Below are 18,450 nucleotides of genomic sequence, written 5' to 3'. Positions count from 1 at the left end.
TTCTGCTCCTCTAGACACAGCACCCTAGAGAGAAGCAGCGTGGCTCAGTGGAAAGAGTACGGGCTTGGGAGTCAGAGGTCATGGGTTCTAATCCCAGCACCACCACTTCTCTGCTGTGTGACTTTGGGCAAGTCACTTAACTTCTCTGGGCTTCAGTTACCTCATCTGTAAAATGGGGATGAAGACTGTGAACCCCATGTGGGACAACCTAATCACCTTGTATCGCCCCCAGCGCTTAGAACAGTGCTTTGCACATAGTAAGCACTTAACAAACACCATCATTATTATTATTGACTTTTGATCATATTTTATATATCTGTCTTGGTCTTTCGTGTGTGTTTTATTGTCTCCAGTCCTCACTCATATTCATTGATACTGAACCCCTCAAACACAATCCATGTCTAATTTCCACCTGTGGACTCTTTCCCAGTGCTCAGAACAGTGCTCTGTACAAAGTAAAAATAAATATGATTGCTACTATTATTAAAACAATCTAAGATTCAAAAAAAATTCTGGAAGCCCACTCCTTCAAGGACCAGCTGCTTAAATTAGAGACAATCAATAGCCTATTAAGAGGAGGTGCCCTTCACCTCTGCAAAATAAAGTTGCATACTAATTTATTATTCATTGTTCTGTACTCTGAAAGAATAATAATAGTATAGCAACCATGGTATTTTGCATGAGGGTTCATTATTTATAAATAAATATAAGCCAAGAGGAAGCATTAATCTGTGGGTATACATTCTTCCATAGCTCATGCAACATCCAGAGATTTCCTCTGGACATGTAAATACAGGATGCCCTGAAGAGTCAGGACAAAGAACTACATATGTATATATATATATGTTGTTTTTTTCAAGTGGTTAGAATAGCAAGGTAAGCAAATGCCTCTGCACTGTGATGAAAGGGAATCTTGTGTCTTCCTCTGGCCCACTTCTCAAGATACCCAGAAGAAAACATTTTCCAATTGCCAGAGTATGGTTTATAGATGCCGTGCTCCTATCCGCTCCCATGTCACCTCACAGTAGAATTCTGTTCCACAAGTTAGTGTCAATTCTAATCCATTTCTGTAATAACAGGAAGAATGCCTGCTTGCTTTCACAGGAGGGAGGGAAGAGAGAGAGACACAGGACAGGAAAGAGGTGATATTTATGGCCCTCTCCTAGGGCTGACAAGGAAGGGTGCAGGGGCCAGAGAAAGGAGACTAGTTGGCTGGGATAATCACAGCTCCCTCTTTCTTAAAGGGTACGGGGGATGATATCAGCCTTCTCGGGCTGAAGAGGGTGAGTGTGTTGGCAGATTTGGTGCACACTTGATCGCACACTGAATCCCACACGTTCAGTCCTGTGAAGGCTGCCTGGGGCTTGGGCGCTGCCTCCATTTCATTTCCTCACGAGTCCTCTTTCCTCAGAGCTGTCCTCTCTGTCCCTTATTTCTGCGCCTCCTGCTGATCGAGACCCCAGCAATGCAGATGGGCCTTATACTAAGGAACATTCCTTTTCTCTGCAACCACGAAGCTGTGCAGCCTAGTGGAAAGAGCGTGGGCCTGGGAGTCAAACGACCCAAGTTCTAATCCTGCCTCTGTTAGACGCTTGATGTGTGACCTTGGGCAAGTCACTTATCTAGAGAAGTAGCACGACGTAGTGGATAGAGAACAGGCCTGGAAGTCAAAAGCTCATGGGTTCTAATCCTGGCTCCGCCACTTAAGTTTATTGTGTGATCTTGAGCAAGTCACTTCACTTCTCTGGACCTCAGTTACCTCATTGGTAAAATGGGGATTGAGAGTGTAAGCCCACATGGGACAGGGTCTGTGTCCAACCCAATTTGCTTTAATCCACCCCAGCGCTTAGTACAGTGACAGGCATATAGCAAGCGCTTAAATACCATCATCATTATTATTTATCTTCATGCCTCAGTTCTCCTGTTCTCCCTCCTACTTGGCCTGGGAGCCCCATGCAGGACAGGGACTGTGACCAAACTAATTCATTTTTATCTACCCCAGTGCTTGGAACAATGTTTGATGCAGTAAATGCTTAACAAATATCATTTTTTAAAAAATATGGCTGATGTAGGGGTCAAAATGAAATGTACTACATATAATGGTACTTGTACAGTGCCTGTGAGGTGCCAGGCACTTTACTAAGCACTTGAGTAGGTGTACAAGATAATCAGGTTGGACATAGTCCCTACCCCACACGGGACTCACAGTCTGTTGGAGGGAAGAGGACTTAATTCCCATTTTACAGATGAAGAAACTGAGGCATAGAGAACTGAAGTGACTTGTTCAAGGTCACACAGTAGAAAAGTGGCAGAGGCAGGATTAGAACCCAGGACCTCCGACACCCAGTCCTGTGATCTTTCCCACTTGGCCACACTGCTTCCTTCATCCAGGATGCCTTGTCTGGGGTAAAAATTGCTCTTACCTCTTGGCCTCCCTCTTTCCAGCTTTAGCTCCAGCCAAGGTCATAATTCACCAGAGCAAGGGAATGGGAGGCAGCTCCAATCAATCATTCAATCCATCAATGGTATTTATTAAGCACTCAGTATGTGCAGAGCAATGTACTAAGCACTTGGGAGAGTACAATACAATAGGGTTGGTAAACACACTACCTGCCCACTATAAGCTTACAGTATAGGGTGAAGAGACAGACAATAACATAATTTTTTAATGGTACTTGTTAAGCGCTTACTACATGCCAGGCACTGTACTAAGCTCTGGGGTGGATACAAGCAAATCAGGTTGGATACAGTCCCTGTCCCATGTGGGGCTCAGAGTCTCAATCCCGATTTTACAGATGAGGTAACTGTGGCACAGAGAATTGAAGCAACTAACCCAAGGTCACCCAGCAGAAAAGTGGTGGAGCCAGGATTAGAACTCAGATCCATATGATTCCCAGGCGGGTGCTCTATCCACTGGACCATGCTGCCTCTTAAATAAATTATGCTGTTCTCTGACAGTGGACAGACAACCCTGCCGCACATTCTGTGATGTGGGAGTGGGAGCACTGGTTTTTCATGGTGTGATTACTGATGAGAGAACCCCTACGCCCCAACTAGAGCAGCCAACGGGCCTGATTCAGTACCAAGGGTGCAAGGGCTCCCACAGCCTTAGCAGTGGCCAGAAGGCCAATGCCTCATCCTTGGGCTGAGGGACCAGACCACTTACTGGCTGTGTGACCTTGAGCAAGTCACTTTACTTCTCTGGGCCTCAGTTCTCTCATCTGGAAAATGAGGATTCAATAACTGCTCTCCCTCCTGTGAGTCCCATGTGGGACCTGATGATCTTGTATCGACCCCGGCGCTTAGTACAGTGCTTGGCACATAGTAAGCGCTTAACATATAACTCGATTACCCTTAGTAGCCCGCAGTCTCAGCAGTGTCTGAACCAAGAGAGCTGGGAGAAGTAGTGGAAAAACCCTAGCGCTGAGAGTCGGGAGACCAAGATTCTAATCCCAACTCCTATCGCTTAGCCTGCTGTGTGACCTTGGGAAAAGTACCTTAACTTTTCTGTGTCTCAATTTCCTCATCTGTAAAACTGGGGATTCAATATCTGTTCTCCCTCCCCTTTAGACTGTGCGTCCTGTGGGCGATAGCGACTGGTTCTGAACCAACTGTGTCTATCCCAGGGCTGAGCACAATGCTTGGCACTTAGTAAGAGTTTAACAAATACCACATTTACTCTTACTAGCATTATTAATCAATCAATCGTATTTACTGAGCACTTATTGTGTGCAGAGCACTGTACTAAGTGCTTGGGAAGTACAAGTTGGCAACATATAGAGACAGTCCCTACCCAACAGTGGGCTAATCAATCAATAGTATTTATTGAGCACTTACTGTGTGCAGAGCACTGTTCTAAGTGCTTGGGAGAGCACACCACAAACGAGGCTGGTACACATGTACCCTGGCCCCAACAAGCTTACTGTTATCATTACTGAGGAGTTCTCCCAATTAGCCCGAATCCACTCTCTGAGCAATGTCAGTACCAGTTCCTTGAATTAATATTCTGTGCAGAAGTGCTGATGGCAACCCCGGATGTGCTGACACTCCAGCACTGAGGAGGGTGTGCAGAGGTTCACTAATAAAGCTCTGATTCTCAACCTCTCTCTCAGTCCACCACTCTCTGACATGGGTGGAGAGCTGCATAGGATTCTGGGAAATGTCTCTTCCCCCAAGCTTGTGGAGAGCTGCTAAGCAGTGGCTGTGAACCCAAGCTCACCCCCGGTCATAGACTCCAGATGATACAAATTTGGGAGGGCATAGGAAGGCAGGAGCTAGTGAGCATGCTCACCTGACAGTCTCATGGAGTACCCATAAGCCTCCTAGCTCCTGTGAGCAAGCTCTTCTTAATAATAATTAAAAAAAGAAAAATAATTGTGGTACTTAATTGCTTCCTATGTGCCAAGTACCGTACTAAGCCCTGGAGTAAATTCGATACAAACATTTTGGACCCAGGCGCTGTCCCACATGGGGCTCAATGTCCAAGGGGGAGGGAGACCATGTATCATCCCCATTTTTCAGACGACTAAACAGAGGTACCAAGAAGCAACTTGTCCGAGGTCACATAGCGGGTAAGTGGAGCAGCTGGGTTTGGAACCCAAGCTTCCTGACTCCCAAGCTTTGATCTTTGCTCCCAGAAGGTGGAGGGCTGGTAAATGACGATTAGCTATCTGGTAACATGTGGGGAAGGACATCAACAAAGCCAAATTCCTGGGAAGGAAGCTGGGAAAAATGCTTCCCCTGAAGTGTCAGGGGTGGAGGGAAATGGTAATCTTCATATTTGCCTTTAAAAAAACATTCACGGAAAGAGGAAGGAGAAAGTCTATCTCTCCGCCCAACCTCTGGATTCTGCTTATTCCCTGGGTCCAAATAAAGTCACCAAGAGAAGAACAAGAGGGCTACATGGCCTAATGGGTAGAGCCTGGGCCTGGGAGTCAGAGAACCTGGGGTCTAATTCCGGCTCCACCACTTGGAACAGTCATTTAACTTCTCCGTGCCTCAGATTCATCAGCTGCAAGAGGGGATTTAATGTCTGTTCTTCCTCCTACTTTGACTGTGAGCCCCATGCGGGGCAGGGACTATCCGGATTGATTAACTTGTATCTACCCCAGTGCTTAGAACAATGTTTGGCACACAGTAATTAACTACAACCATTAAAAAACACCTGGGAAGCAGGGATGTGCTTAGAATCCATCTGTATTAAATTAGATGAAATGTAGTATGGGGAAGAATTTCAATTTGTGGAATTTAACACCCCGAAGACTTGGTAAAAGGGATAGCTTAATCTCCTCTGCTATGATACATAGACATGGCCCAGAAATCCCTCTTTGCTACACAAACCACACAGGAGGTATAGGGGAGAATCAGTCAGATTCCTCTTCTGTTCTGCTCCACTCCCGCTATAAGTAGGGGGAAGTGGGGCTTGATGAGCCTACTTATAATAATTGAGTTTTTGTTAGGTGCTTACCATATATCAAGCACTGTACTAAGTGGTGGGGCAGATACAAAATAATCAGGTCCTACATTGGGCTCTCTGTCTAGGTAGGAGAGAGAACGGGCACTGAATCCCCATTCTGTAGATGAGGAAAATGAGGCCCAGAGAAGTTAAGTGACTTGCCCAAGATCACGCAGCAGACATATGGCAGAGCTGAGATTAGAACTCAGGTCCTCTGACCCCCAGGCCCGTGCTGTTTCCGCCAGGCACTGTCCGGAGTGCTGGGGGAGATACAAGATAATTAGGTTGGACACAATCCCTGTCTCACATGGAGCTCACGGTCCTAATCCCCATTTTACATATGGGCAGGGAACATGTCTGCTAATTCTGTTGTAGTATACTCTCCCAGCTGCCTAGCACAGTGTTCTGCACATAGTAAGCGCTCAATAAATACCATTCATTCATTCAATCGTATTTATTGAGTGATACTGTGTGCAGAGCACTGTATTAAGTGCTTGGGAAGTACAAGTCAGCAACATATAGAGACAGTCCCTACCCTACAACGGGCTCACAGTCTAGAAGGGGGGAGACAGACAACGAAACACCGATTGACTGATTGATGAGGTAAATGAGGCACTGAGCTCTGCCAATTGCATGCTGTGTGACCTTGGGCAAGTCATTTAACTTCTCTGTGTCTCAGTTCTCCTGTTCTCCCCCTACTTAGGCTGTGAGCTCCAGGTGGGACAGGGACTGTGCCCAACTTAATTCACTTATAATCCCCCCCAACGCTTAGAACAGTGTTTGACATATAGTAAGCGCTTAACAAATACCATTTTTTTAAAAAAAGAGAAAAGTAAAATGACTTGCTCATGACTTGCAAAGCCGAAATTAGAACCCAGGTCTTCTGACTCCCAGGCCCGTGTTCTTTCCACCAGGTCATACTGATTTTCTTTTTAAAGCGGTAGGAGGGAGAACAACCCTTTCTTAATGGTCACTCTGTAACCCTTCTTCGCTTCCGAACAGCCGAGCTGATCCGCTCTTTCTTCCCCGGCCCCTTCCTGCCAATGGAAATCTAGCATGGGCAGAGAATGCCAGAAGCAGAGAACTGGGCCTGGCAGAACTGCCAAATTGAGAGCGTAAAGCTACATTAGTGAGAGAGGGTGTGTCCTCTGGAAGGAATCCCAAATTCAGGTGGCTCGACAGAAGAATCGTAAGAAATATCGCTGTCACTTACCTCAACCTGCTGACAGATCTGTATCAGTTTGGCCATCTGGTTTTCTAGTTCACTATTGCGCTTAACCAGGTTGCTCAGGTTCATCTCCAGTGTTTGCTGCCATCAAAGAGAGGGGAGTTGTGGAGTGGGGGAGGAAGGAAAACAAGAAAAAAGAAAAAAAAAAAACAAAGAATAAATGTCAACAAACTTGAGAACCATCATTGGGGGTTAATAACTCTAAGCATTCATTTTTGACTCTTACAGGAATTATGTGCCTGTCTCTCCCTTTATATCGTAAGTACCCTGTGGGCAGGGATTAAGTTCACTTCATCTACTGTACTGTCCCAAGTGCTTATACAGGACGATGAATCCAAGAGGTCCTCAAGAAATGCTACTGATTGACAATGCAGATAAACGTTTCATTTCCTCGGCCTCTTTAACTGAGAATATCGATGGGCCTTGGAGCCTTTGGAATCTGGGAGGGAGCCACGCAAGGGAAGCTCAGGGTGGAGATGGTGGAAGGTTTGGAAATCAGCATCCTCAGGCCCTCACCACACCTGACTGTGGGAGCTAAGACAGACAATGCACAGCAGTCACAGAGCAGCATGGCCCAGCAGAAAAAACCACAGGTCTGGGAGTCAGAGGGCCTGGATTCTAATCCTGGCTGTGCCACATGCCTGCTGGGTGACCTTCGGCCAGCCACTTAACTGCTCTGAGCCTCCGTTTCCTCACCTGTTAAGTGAGGATGTAATACCTGCTTTCCCTCCTCCGTAGGCTGGGAGTTCCATGTTAAGGACTGTGTCTGACCTGATTGTCTTGTATCTACCCCAGTACTTAGTACAATAGCTGGCACTTGGTAAGTCCTTAACAAAAACTACAATTATTACTAATAGCATTATTATTGTTGTTATAAAAAGGCCTGAAATGATGGCCACAGGCTTGGGGAGGAGGGGCAGGCTGAAACCCTGGAGCCGCAGTGGGTGGATGTAGTTGTCTCAACATTCTTTCACTCATTCATTTAATCGTATTCATTGGGCGTTTACTATGTACAGAGCACTGGACTAAGCCCTTGGGAGGGTACACTATAACAATAAACAGCCACATTCCCTGGCCACAATGAGCTTACAGTCTATAGGAGGAGATAGACTTTAATAGAAATAAATAAATGACAGATATAATAATAATAATGATGGTATTTGTTAAGTGTTTAACTATGTGCCAGGCACAGTACTAAGCGCTGGGGTTGATACAAGCAAATCGGGTTGGACACAGTCCCTGTCCCATGTGGGGCTCACAGTCTCAAACCTCATTTTACAGACGAGGTAACTGAGGCCCAGAGAAGTGAAGTGACTTGCCCAAGGTCACACAGCAGACAAGTGGCCAAGCCGGGATTATAACCCATGACCTTCTGACTCCCAGGCCCGTGCTCTATCCACTACTCCATGCTGCTTCTCATATGTACATAAGTGCTGTGGGCCTGGGAGGGGGAGATGAATGAAGGGAGTAAGTCAGGGCAACGCAGAAGGGAGAGGTAGAAGAGGAAAGGGGGGCTTAGTCAGGGAAGGCCATTTGGGGGAGATGGGCCTTCAATTGGGTTTTGAAGGGCTGAGCAGAATGGGTCTGGCCCATTACATGTCTCAGTGCCATTTACACTGAGGCAGAAATCAACTGATTCCGTCAGGGCCGGGGGGACTTGTGGGTGGCACTTTTGCAGATAACAGTGGATTTGTTTTCCTGAAGACAATGAAAATCTTTACATGAACAGAAGTGCCCAGTCTTTTTGGCAATCCAGCCCCACCTGAGGTTACTAGATGTGTCTGTCGATTCCGACCACCAATTTCACTTCTTTGCAGGGACCAGAGTACGGGGGAGGCATGGGGGTGCTCAGGACAGAGACTGAGTCTGGAAAGAGCCAGATTAAAGAGAAGGGCAGAGAGGGAGGTAGGGGCAGTATAATAATAATAATTAATAATTATGGTATTTGTTAAGCATTTACTATGTGCCAGACACTGTTTAAAGCACTGGGGTGGAAACAAGCAAATCGGGTTGGACACAGTCCCTGTTCCCCCATGGGGCTCAGAGTCTCAATCCCCATTGTACAGATGAAGTAACTGAGGCCCAGAGAAGTGAAGTGATTTGCCCAAGGTCACACAGCAGACAAGTGGCAGAGCCAGGATTAGAACCCAGGATTTTCTGACTCCTAGGTCTGGGCTCTGTTCATTACACCATGCTGCTTCCACAGTATGTCAGGTCATCCATACGAATCCTTCGGGGTCTCCAGCTCTTTTCCAGTTCAATCTCTGGGCTGAATCAGAACCTCTATCCCTTTACTTTCCAGTTTTCCCTCTTCTCCTTATTTCTGCCACTCCCATTCCCCAAATCTCTAGGTTTATAAAAGCACTGAAACTGGGGAAATTTCTGCTAAAGAGCCTAGTCTGAACTGACTTAGGCAGTAAAGCAAATAAAAGCACATAAGGTTATTTTAATGGTATTTGTTAAGTGCTTATTATGTGCCAGGCACTGCTCTAAACAGTGAGGTAGAAGGTAATCAGGTTGGACACAGTCTATGTCCCACACAGGGCTCACAGTCTTAATCCCCAGTTTCTGGATGAAGGAACTGAGGCCCAGAGAACTGAAGTGACTTGGCCAAGGTCACACAGCAGATGAGTGGCAGAAACAAGATTAGAACCCAGGTCCTTCTGATTCCCAGGTCCAGGCTCTATCTACTAGGCCACGCTGCTTCTCTGTAAGTGTACTTATTCTCTCACTAAAGTTCATCCTAGAAAATGTGGAAAATTCATACAGATCTTGGGGCAAGCCACCCATAATTCCCCCCTCCAGAAGTGTCATATGGTTATTATATAAAGCAGACTTTGTGTCTCTGTGGTGACTTCCTTCCTACCACACAAACCAATCTGCAGACATTAAGCTTCGGCCATCTTTTCCCCATTGCTGATGATGCAAGAACAACACTCTCCCTTCGCCCCCTCAGACCTGGGCCTCACCAAATGGCTGCCCAAGAATTAGAGCCTGCTGAGAGAGTCTGTAGGGGTCTTAAAAAGTCACTGGGGCTACACAGTCACTTTGCCCCTACGCAGTCTGTGGATCTGAGTCCAGATGCTCTAAAACATCCCTGTGGACCAGAAACACACTCCCCTTCTTCCTCATCCATCACCTCCCACTATATGCTCCTCCAACCCACTCCATAAAATCTACAAAGGGAAATGAACTCATTCTTCTGTGGGTACATTAGCGATCTCCCCCTCCACAGGAGGAATAATTGAGCCCAATATTTCACTGAGCATTTGGTCAATAGGCAGTAATTGGCCTATTTCTCCTGTATTCAACTGACTAAAAAGCAACGAGGAATGAAGTGACACATAAAGATATGGCCCCCAGTTCGTGGTGGAGCCGGGAAAAGTGCCCAATGTCACTCCTGAGTTCTACGCCCATGTTCAGGCCAGAATTCCATTGCTCTTCTTAAAAATCTACCCATCTCTGCCTCTGGCACGGAAAATGGTTGTCCTTGGGCAGAACCGTAAATGGTGGGGGGCCACTGTCGGCACTCAAAATTATGGGGCGTTGAAACTGTGTCCAACCTGATCATCCTGCATCCTCAGCGCTTAGTACAGTGCCTGGCACAGAGCAAACCCTTTACAAATACCACAGAAAAACACCGAAACCCCAAAATCACAGAGGCCATCAGTACTGAATCTGTACCGGTCAGAGGACAGACCAGCTGAAAGCCAGACAGCTGGGAAGATACTAAAAAAAAACCTTCTGCAATCCCTCAAAAAAGTCCTTAGAGTCTAGAATCAACATGGCTTTGGAAAAAATGAGTCATGCTAGCCCAACATAATGACTCCTCTAGCAGAAAGACACATGCCATGTGGACAATCTGGCAATGTCAGGAGCACGTGGAATTCAGTCTAAAATGCTCAGATTTGGGGGAGTTCAAATGGGGCAGGATTTCAGAGGGCTGGGAGCCAATGATCCAAGTATTCTGGGATTGAAGTAATAATGATAATAATAATGGCATTTGTTAAGCATTTACTATATGCCAAGCACTGTTCTAAGTGCTGGGGTGGGTACAAACAAATCGGATTGAACACAGTCCCTTTCCCACATGGGGTTCACAGTCTCAATCCCCATTTTACAGATGAGGTAACTGAGGCCCAGAGAGGTGAAGTGACTTGCCCAAGGTCACACAGAAGACAAATGGCAGAGTTGGGATTAGAACCCATGACCTTCTGACTCCCAGGCCCATGCTCTATCCACTACACCCGCTGCTTCTAGAGGGGGACAAAGAGAGCCATACAGAGATACACCTCCCCCCAACACCCTAGCCACCACCACCACAAATACACACACATTCATTCACTCAATTGTATTTATTCATTCATTCATTCAATTGTATTTATTGAGCGCTTACTGTGTGCAGACCACTGTACTAAGTGCTTGGGAAGAACAAATCAGCAACCTATAGAGACAGTCCCTACCCAACAACGGGTTCACAGTCTAGAATAATAATAATAATGATGATGATGGTATTTGTTAAGCGCTTACTATGTGCAAAGCACTGTTCTAAGCACTGGGGAGGTTACAAGTGATCAGGTTGTCCCACGAGGGGCTCACAGTTTTAATCCCCATTTTGCAGATGAGGTAACTGAGGCACAGAGAAGTTAAGTGACTTTCCCAAAGTCACACAGCTGACAGTTGGCAGAGCCAGGATTTGAACCCATGACTTCTGACTCCAAAGCCCGTGGTCTTTCCACTGAGCCATGCAGACGTGCACACACACACACACACACACACACACTGCCTGGTACATAGTAAGTGTTTAACAAATACCATAAAAATAAACTCTCTCTCTCTCTCCCCCCCCTTCCCCCCCTTCCCTCCCCCGGGTCTGGTAGAAAGATCACAGGCCCGGGAGGCAGAGGACCCGGGTTTTAATCCCGGCTCTTCCAGCTGTCTGCTGTGTGACCCTGGGCAAGTCACTTGACTTCTCTATGCTTCAGTTACCTCATTTGTAAAATAGTGATATAAATCCCTCTCCCTCCTCCTCAGATGTGGGTCCCATGTGGGACGGGAACTGTGTCCAACCTGATTATCCTGTATCTACCCCAGCGTTTTATACACTTACTAACACATACTAAGTGCTTAACAAGTACCATTAAAAAAAAGAAAAAGAAAAATCAACCGCTTGATATCAGCCCAGGAGAGGGATCAGATCATTTCCCACAGGAATCATTCCTGGAACAGGTACTGTGTGCCCTTACCATTGACCTGGATGAAGACATTGAAAGTATGCTCATTAAATCTGCACCAAACTCTAAATGGGGCCAGGTTGAGAAAACCTTAATAGGCATGGATAAAATTCAAAGAGACTTTGATAAATGAGAGAAGTGGTCCTTACCCAAAAGATTGAAATTCAATCAGGAGAAGTGCAAGGTAGGACTCTTAAGTATTGCAACAACAAAAAACTTCAAATCGGGATGAAGAAAGGCTGCCTTACTTTGACTACAAGAGAAAGCAACCTGAGGGTCAGAGTGGACTAATAATAATAATTATGGTATTTGACTACAAGCCTAGTCAGCAATGCAAAGCCCTTAACTAAAAAAATTCACCGTGCTAGAGGGATAACTTCCTCTGTTTCTCTTCTCCATCAATCGCATTTATTGAGCACTTCCTGTACACAGGGCACTGTACTAAATGCTTGAGAGAGTACAACATACCAATATAACAGACTCATTCCCTGCCCACAGCAAGCTTACAGTCAGCTTACCATCAGATTCTTTTTGAGAGTGTTTTGTTCCTGTTTGATCAGTGCACTTTAAAGCTACATGGCAAAACTGGAGAAAGTCCAGCCAAGAGCAATAAAAACAATTAAAGAAAAGGAAAATTCATCTTATGAAGAAAGCCTGAAGAAAATGGGGCTGCTTAGTCTGGCAAAGAGAAGACTAAAAGATGACTCAATAACACCCTTTACATATATAAAGAGTTTTTAATGAGGAAGCACTGGCCAATTGATATTCTAGGTCCCTGGAATGGGACAAGAGGAAGTGGGTTTAAATCGTTGGGCAGGGAGACTCAGGGTGGATGGACGAAAGAACTGCAGTACAGTCCTGGGTTACCTGACATCGGAAGGAATTGGTAGCCTCTTTATCCCTGGTGTTTTTTTTTAATGGCATTTGTTAAGCACTTACTCTATGCCAGGCGCTGTACTGTGCTGCGGTAGATACAAGATTGTTATGCCCCACATGGGGCTCACACTTTTAATCCCCATTTTACAGCTGGGATAACCAAGGCACAGAGAAGGAAGTGACTAGGCCAAGGTCATGCAACAGGTAAGTGGAGGAGCCGGGATTAAAACCCAGGTCCTCTGACTCCCAGGCCCGTGCTCTTTCCACTGGGACACACTGGTGGCCTCTAGACTGTGAGCTTGTTGTGGGCAGGAATGTGTCTGTTTGTTGTTATGCTGTACTCTCTCATATGCTTAGTACAGTACTTTGCACACAGTAAGTGCTCAATAAATACGACTGAATTGAATGAATGAATGGTGACTGCCAAGAACAGGATGGGCGACCATCAGGCCTGGACAGTTTAGTCAGTCTGCCTGGAGTTAGTCTGAAGGTCATCATCAATGGTATTTATTGAGCACTTACTGTGTGCAGAGCAGGGTACGAAGTGCTTTGGGGAGTACAATAGAAGCAGAGTAGCAATTTAATCCGAACTCATTAGCTACAAGTAAATATTAAATCTTCTTCAGGTACCTTCCACCTCTGCGAAACTCCCACACACCTCAAAGACACACCTGGTGTAGCATCCTACCCAAAAGGAGCCTCAATAAATGTTAGTCAGTGATGACTGAATCAGTCAGTACAGGTGGATAACTACAGCCCATTGAATAATAAAAATACTAATTGTGGTTTCTGCTAAGTGCTTAGTATGTGCCAAGAGCCGGGGTAGATACAATACACAGATCAGACACACACAGAGTTCACGGTCTAAGGTCAGGGGAGAACAGGTATTTAATCCCCTGTCTACAGATGAGGAAACTCTGGCCCCAGAAATGAAGTGACTTGTCCAAGGTCATGCTGCAGGCAAATGGCAGAACCAGGATTAGAACCCAGATCTCATGACTCCCAATCCAAAGAGAGTTATGGGCAGGAAACGCACCTACTAATTCTGCTGTATTGTACTCTCCCAAGTGCTTACTATAGTGCTCTACCCATAGTAAGTGCTCAATAAATACCATTAATTGATCAATTGATCCCGTGCTCTTTCCACGCTGCTTGTCCTGTTTAAAAGAAGTCAGGCTCTTGAACATTTTATCTGAAATCAACTGGTGCTTATAACTCTGAGTTTTGGAGCAACTTGACATAAATGTCATGGGTAGATTGTAAACTCCTGGTGGGCAAGGAACATAAGTACCAACTCTGTTGTATTGTACTCTCCCAAGCACTTAATATAGCTCTTGATAAGCACTCAATAAATACCTCTCACCATGGGATAGCTGTCCCAACTCCTCCTGCTACTTTTGCACACATCCTCTACTGGCAAGAGCCCCAGTCAAACCCAGAAGTGAGTACAGATGGCAGGCTGACAGCTTTTTCCCGTGGGTGGGTGCCAGGGTTGGCATGGGGGCTAGCTGTGGTTCAGAAGACAAGAGTGGGTTGTGGGAGTGAAGTGGTGGCCAAGGGCAAGCTGCTTCAGCAGTGAGTCTAATAATAATAACTGTATTATTTGTTAAGGGCTTACTGTGTGCCAGACACTGTACTAAGCACTGGGGTGGATAAAAAAAGTCAGGTTGAACAAGTCCCTGTCCCACATGGGACTCACAGTCTTAATCGCCATTTTCCAGATGAGGTAACTGAGGCCCATGGAAGTGAAGTGACTTCCCCAGGGTCACACAACAGACAAGTGGCAGTGCCAGGATAAGAACCCTTGTCCTTCTGAGTTCCAGGCCCGTGCTCTATCCACTAGGCCAAGATGCTCTTGGGCATCAGTTAGGCCACTCAAATCTCGGCCCGGAAACCTGGGCTCAAGTTCAGGCTGGTGCCCCTCCTCCCTGTCCCTAGAAGACCCCAGAGGTCACCTGGTGCCCACGAGAACCCCAAAAGTGCTTCCAGGCCAAATCACTGACCTGATCACTGGCATGAAGAGAGGGGGGAAGAGATGGGTAAGAAAGGGGTGGCGGGGTAATTAAGATGATCGAAGGATGGACTGGCATCTGTTTGAAGAAGGATGGAAAAGAATGGGGCTGGTTTCGCTCTGGAAAAATGCAGAAAAATGCAAAGGTGATTGAAGTTTATATCATCATGGAGAGTGTGGCTGATGCTAGACCTAAAACTGCTGTTTTTCAAATCCCACAGTGCTCACAACAATGCAGAGGTCCTTGCTAAACCGTAAAAGTGGTGGGGTTCAACGGGTTCAACACAACAAAGAAAAAACTTCTCTCAGAATTTACTGACTAACTTCTGGGTGAAGAGCATTTTCCTAAGCACCTGGGAGAGGGTAATGGAATTTGACATACTCTCTGCCCTCATGGAGTGTGCAACCTAGCAGTTTTTCGCACTGCTAATACAGAGCATTCATTAACACACAAAGATGTGCAAGCTGAATAAAATTAGTAGCATCATGGGGGATTTGGAGAAATTCTTGGATAAGCAGTGCACCATGGGTTGATATCAATCATATTTATTGAGTGCTTACTGTGTGCAGACCACTGTACTAAACACTTGAGAGAGTAGAATATAACCCACAACGAGCTTACAGTCCATAGGGGGAGACATATATTAATATACATAAATAGATGAAATTATGAATATGTACATAAGTGCTATGAGGTTGAAGAAGGGTGAAAAAAGGGTGTTAATCTTAGTGCAAAGGCAAACTGGAAGGGAGTGGAAAGGTGAAAATGAGGGTTTTTTCAGGGAAGGCCTCTTTGAGGAGATATGTTTTTAATGAGGCTTTAAAGGTGGGGAAAGCTGAACATCTGTCAGTTATTAAGCGAAAGGGATTTCCAGGCCAAAGTTAGGATGTGGACGAGCGGTCAACAACGAGATAGACAAGATCGAGATATGGTGAGTAGGTTGGCATTAGAGTGAAATGTGTGGGCTGGGTTGTAGTGGAAAATCAGGGAGGTAATGTAGGAAGGAGCAAGGTGATTGAGTGCTTTAAAGCCTATGACAAGGAATTTCTGTTTCATGTGGAGGTGGATGGGCAACCATTGGAGGTTCTTGAAGAGTGGGGAAATAGGGACTGAATGTTTTTGTAGAAAAATGATCTGGGCAGCAGAGTGAACTATGGACTGGAGTGGGAAAAGACAGGAGGCAGGGAGGTCAGCAAAGAGCTGGAAGCAGTAATTAAGGTGGTATAGGATAAGTACTTGGATTAACGAGGTAGCAGTTCAGATGGAGAGGAAAGGGTGGATTTTAGAAGGAGGAACGTTAAAGCTGTAAAACAGGGTTTAGGGATGCTAGGTGAGCCAACCCTAAACATTTGGATGGAAGTCAAAGAGAAGAAATTCTACCTTCACATATCCCACTGCTGCCATCAGAGATAAGAAGAGCATAGTTCTGGGAACCAGGAGACCTGCGTTCTAATCCTGACTCTACGACATGCCTGCTGTGTGACTGCGCAAATCATTTAACTTCCTAGTACCTCAGTTTCATCATCTGTAAAATGGGGATTAAATATCTGTTCTTCTTCCTCTTTACACTGTGAGCCCTATGGGGAACAGGGACTGGATCTAATATGATTATAACTGCATCTACCTCAATGATTAGCGTTTAGTAAGTGCTTAACAAATAACATGATTATTATCATCATTATTCAATCATACTTACTGAGCACTTACTGTGTGCAGAGCACTGTACTAAGTGCTTGGGAGAGTACAATACTACAATAAACAGTCAAATTCCCTGCCTGCAACGAGCTTATAGTCTAGAGTCAGGGAGACATCAATACAAATGAAAAAAATTACAGATATTTACATAAGTGTTGTGGGGCTGGGAGGGGAGAAGAGCACAAGGAGCAAGTCAGGGCGAAGAAAAAGGGAGTGGGAGATGAGGAAAAGTGGGGCTTAGCCCGGGAAGGCTGCTTGGAGGAGATTTTGAAGAGGTGGGAGAGTAACTGTCCATCGGATTTGAGGAGGGAGGGTGTTCCTGGCCAGAGACAGGACATGGGTGAGGGGTCGGCGGTGAGAAAAGCAAAATCGAGGCACAGTGAGAAGGTTAGCACTAGAGGAGCAAAGAGTGCGGGCTGGGTTGTAGAAAAAGAGAATGAGGTGAGGTAGGAGGGGGCAAGATGGTGGAGTGTTTTAAAGGCAATGGTGAGGAGTTCTGCTTGATGCAGAGGTGGATGGGCAACCACTGGAGTTTTTTGAGGAGCAGGGTGAAATGTCCTGAATGTTTCTGTAAAAAATGATCCGGGCAGCAGAGTGAAGTATAAACTGGAGTGGGGAGAGACAGGAGGCTGGGAGGTCAGCAAGGAGGCTGATGCAGGAATCCAGGCAGGATAGGATGAGGGATTGCAATAACGTGGTAGCAGTTTGGATGGAGAGGAAAGGGTGGATTTCAGCAATTTTGCAGAGGTGGGACCAACAGGATTTAGTGATGGACTGAATATGTGGGTTGAATGACAGAGAGGAGTCAACGCCAAGGTTACGGACTTGTGAGACAGGAAGGATGGTGGTGCCGTCTACAGTGATGGAAAAGTCGGGGGGGAGAACAAGGTTTGGGTGGGAAGATAATGATCATTATTATTATTATTAGTAGTAGTAGTAGTAGTAACATTATCATTATTATTATTATTATTATTATAACAGCATGCTGGGCAGATGGACCTTTGCCCTAACAAATAATTACATTTCTTATGTTTTCATGCAAGGGTAGGGAGAGAAGAGATAGCATTTTTAAAACAGATTTCGCATTTTAACCTTCCTGGTTTTATATCACTTTTATTAAACCCAATTCTCTATTTTGATTCTAGTTTCAAGAATACTTTGAAATAGGGATTTGGTATGAAGAACTTTCAAAATAATGAACAGAGGTAGGGGAATCCCCTGAGGTTTGTTTTAACAAGCATTCCCTGCAGTGAAACCTGAATTGATATGGACTGTTAGGTATCAATAATTCAAATGATAATTCATTCCATTAAAATATGGGATTCCTTGGAGAAAAAATGTCTCTAATGAACTGCACACAACCTGTTGCAACACTTGCCACGAAAATGATACCGAATCAATAATTAATGCTTCAAAACGGAAAGAGGCTCCTTCAAGTGTTTTATTCATACTTGACCCAGAATGAAGCCCCAAAACTTCCCATAAAATGTTGCAAACATCATTGTGACTGTATGTACGATGGGGATGAAGGACTGCATAAACATGTTTCAGCAGTCTCAAAATGCTGGCAAATTGTCTTCCCCTAAAGGCAAGAGAGTTCACACTTCTGTAAAATGTTGGGGCAACGATTCAAACCAACACAGAGCTAGGACTGAGAAGAGGAGGGAGAAAAACAAGGATCCCAATCCTGTTTTACAGATGGGAAAACAGAGGCCCAGATAAATTAAATGACTTGCCCAAGGTCATGCAGCAGGTAAGTGGTGGAGCCAGAATCAGAACCCAGGTCCTCTGACTTCCAGGCCCATGCTCTTCCCACCAATAATAATCATTATTATTACTATTATGGTACTTGATATGCACTTACACCATGCCAAGCACCGTTCTAAACACTAGAATAGAAACGAATTAGGTGGGGCACAGTCCTTGTCCCACAGGGGGCTCACACTCAAT

At 45.4% G+C, this 18,450-nt stretch overlaps 1 protein-coding gene across 1 annotated transcript in view; it reads right to left on the bottom strand.

Moving 5' to 3' along the window:
* The window catches only part of MID2 (midline 2), a 248,190-nt gene that overhangs the window by 64,578 nt on the left and 165,162 nt on the right, over positions 1-18,450 (bottom strand). Inside the window, exon 3 of the mRNA XM_038748157.1 lies at positions 6,669-6,764. Within this exon, the coding sequence (XP_038604085.1) occupies positions 6,669-6,764 (96 nt within the window). The remainder of the gene's footprint in view (positions 1-6,668; positions 6,765-18,450) is intronic.

Source organism: Tachyglossus aculeatus, chromosome 6, assembly GCF_015852505.1.
Source record: "Tachyglossus aculeatus isolate mTacAcu1 chromosome 6, mTacAcu1.pri, whole genome shotgun sequence".
NCBI lineage: Eukaryota > Metazoa > Chordata > Mammalia > Monotremata > Tachyglossidae > Tachyglossus > Tachyglossus aculeatus.
Note: the sequence above shows the minus strand (reverse complement) of the source record. Positions and strands in the feature narration are given on the sequence as shown.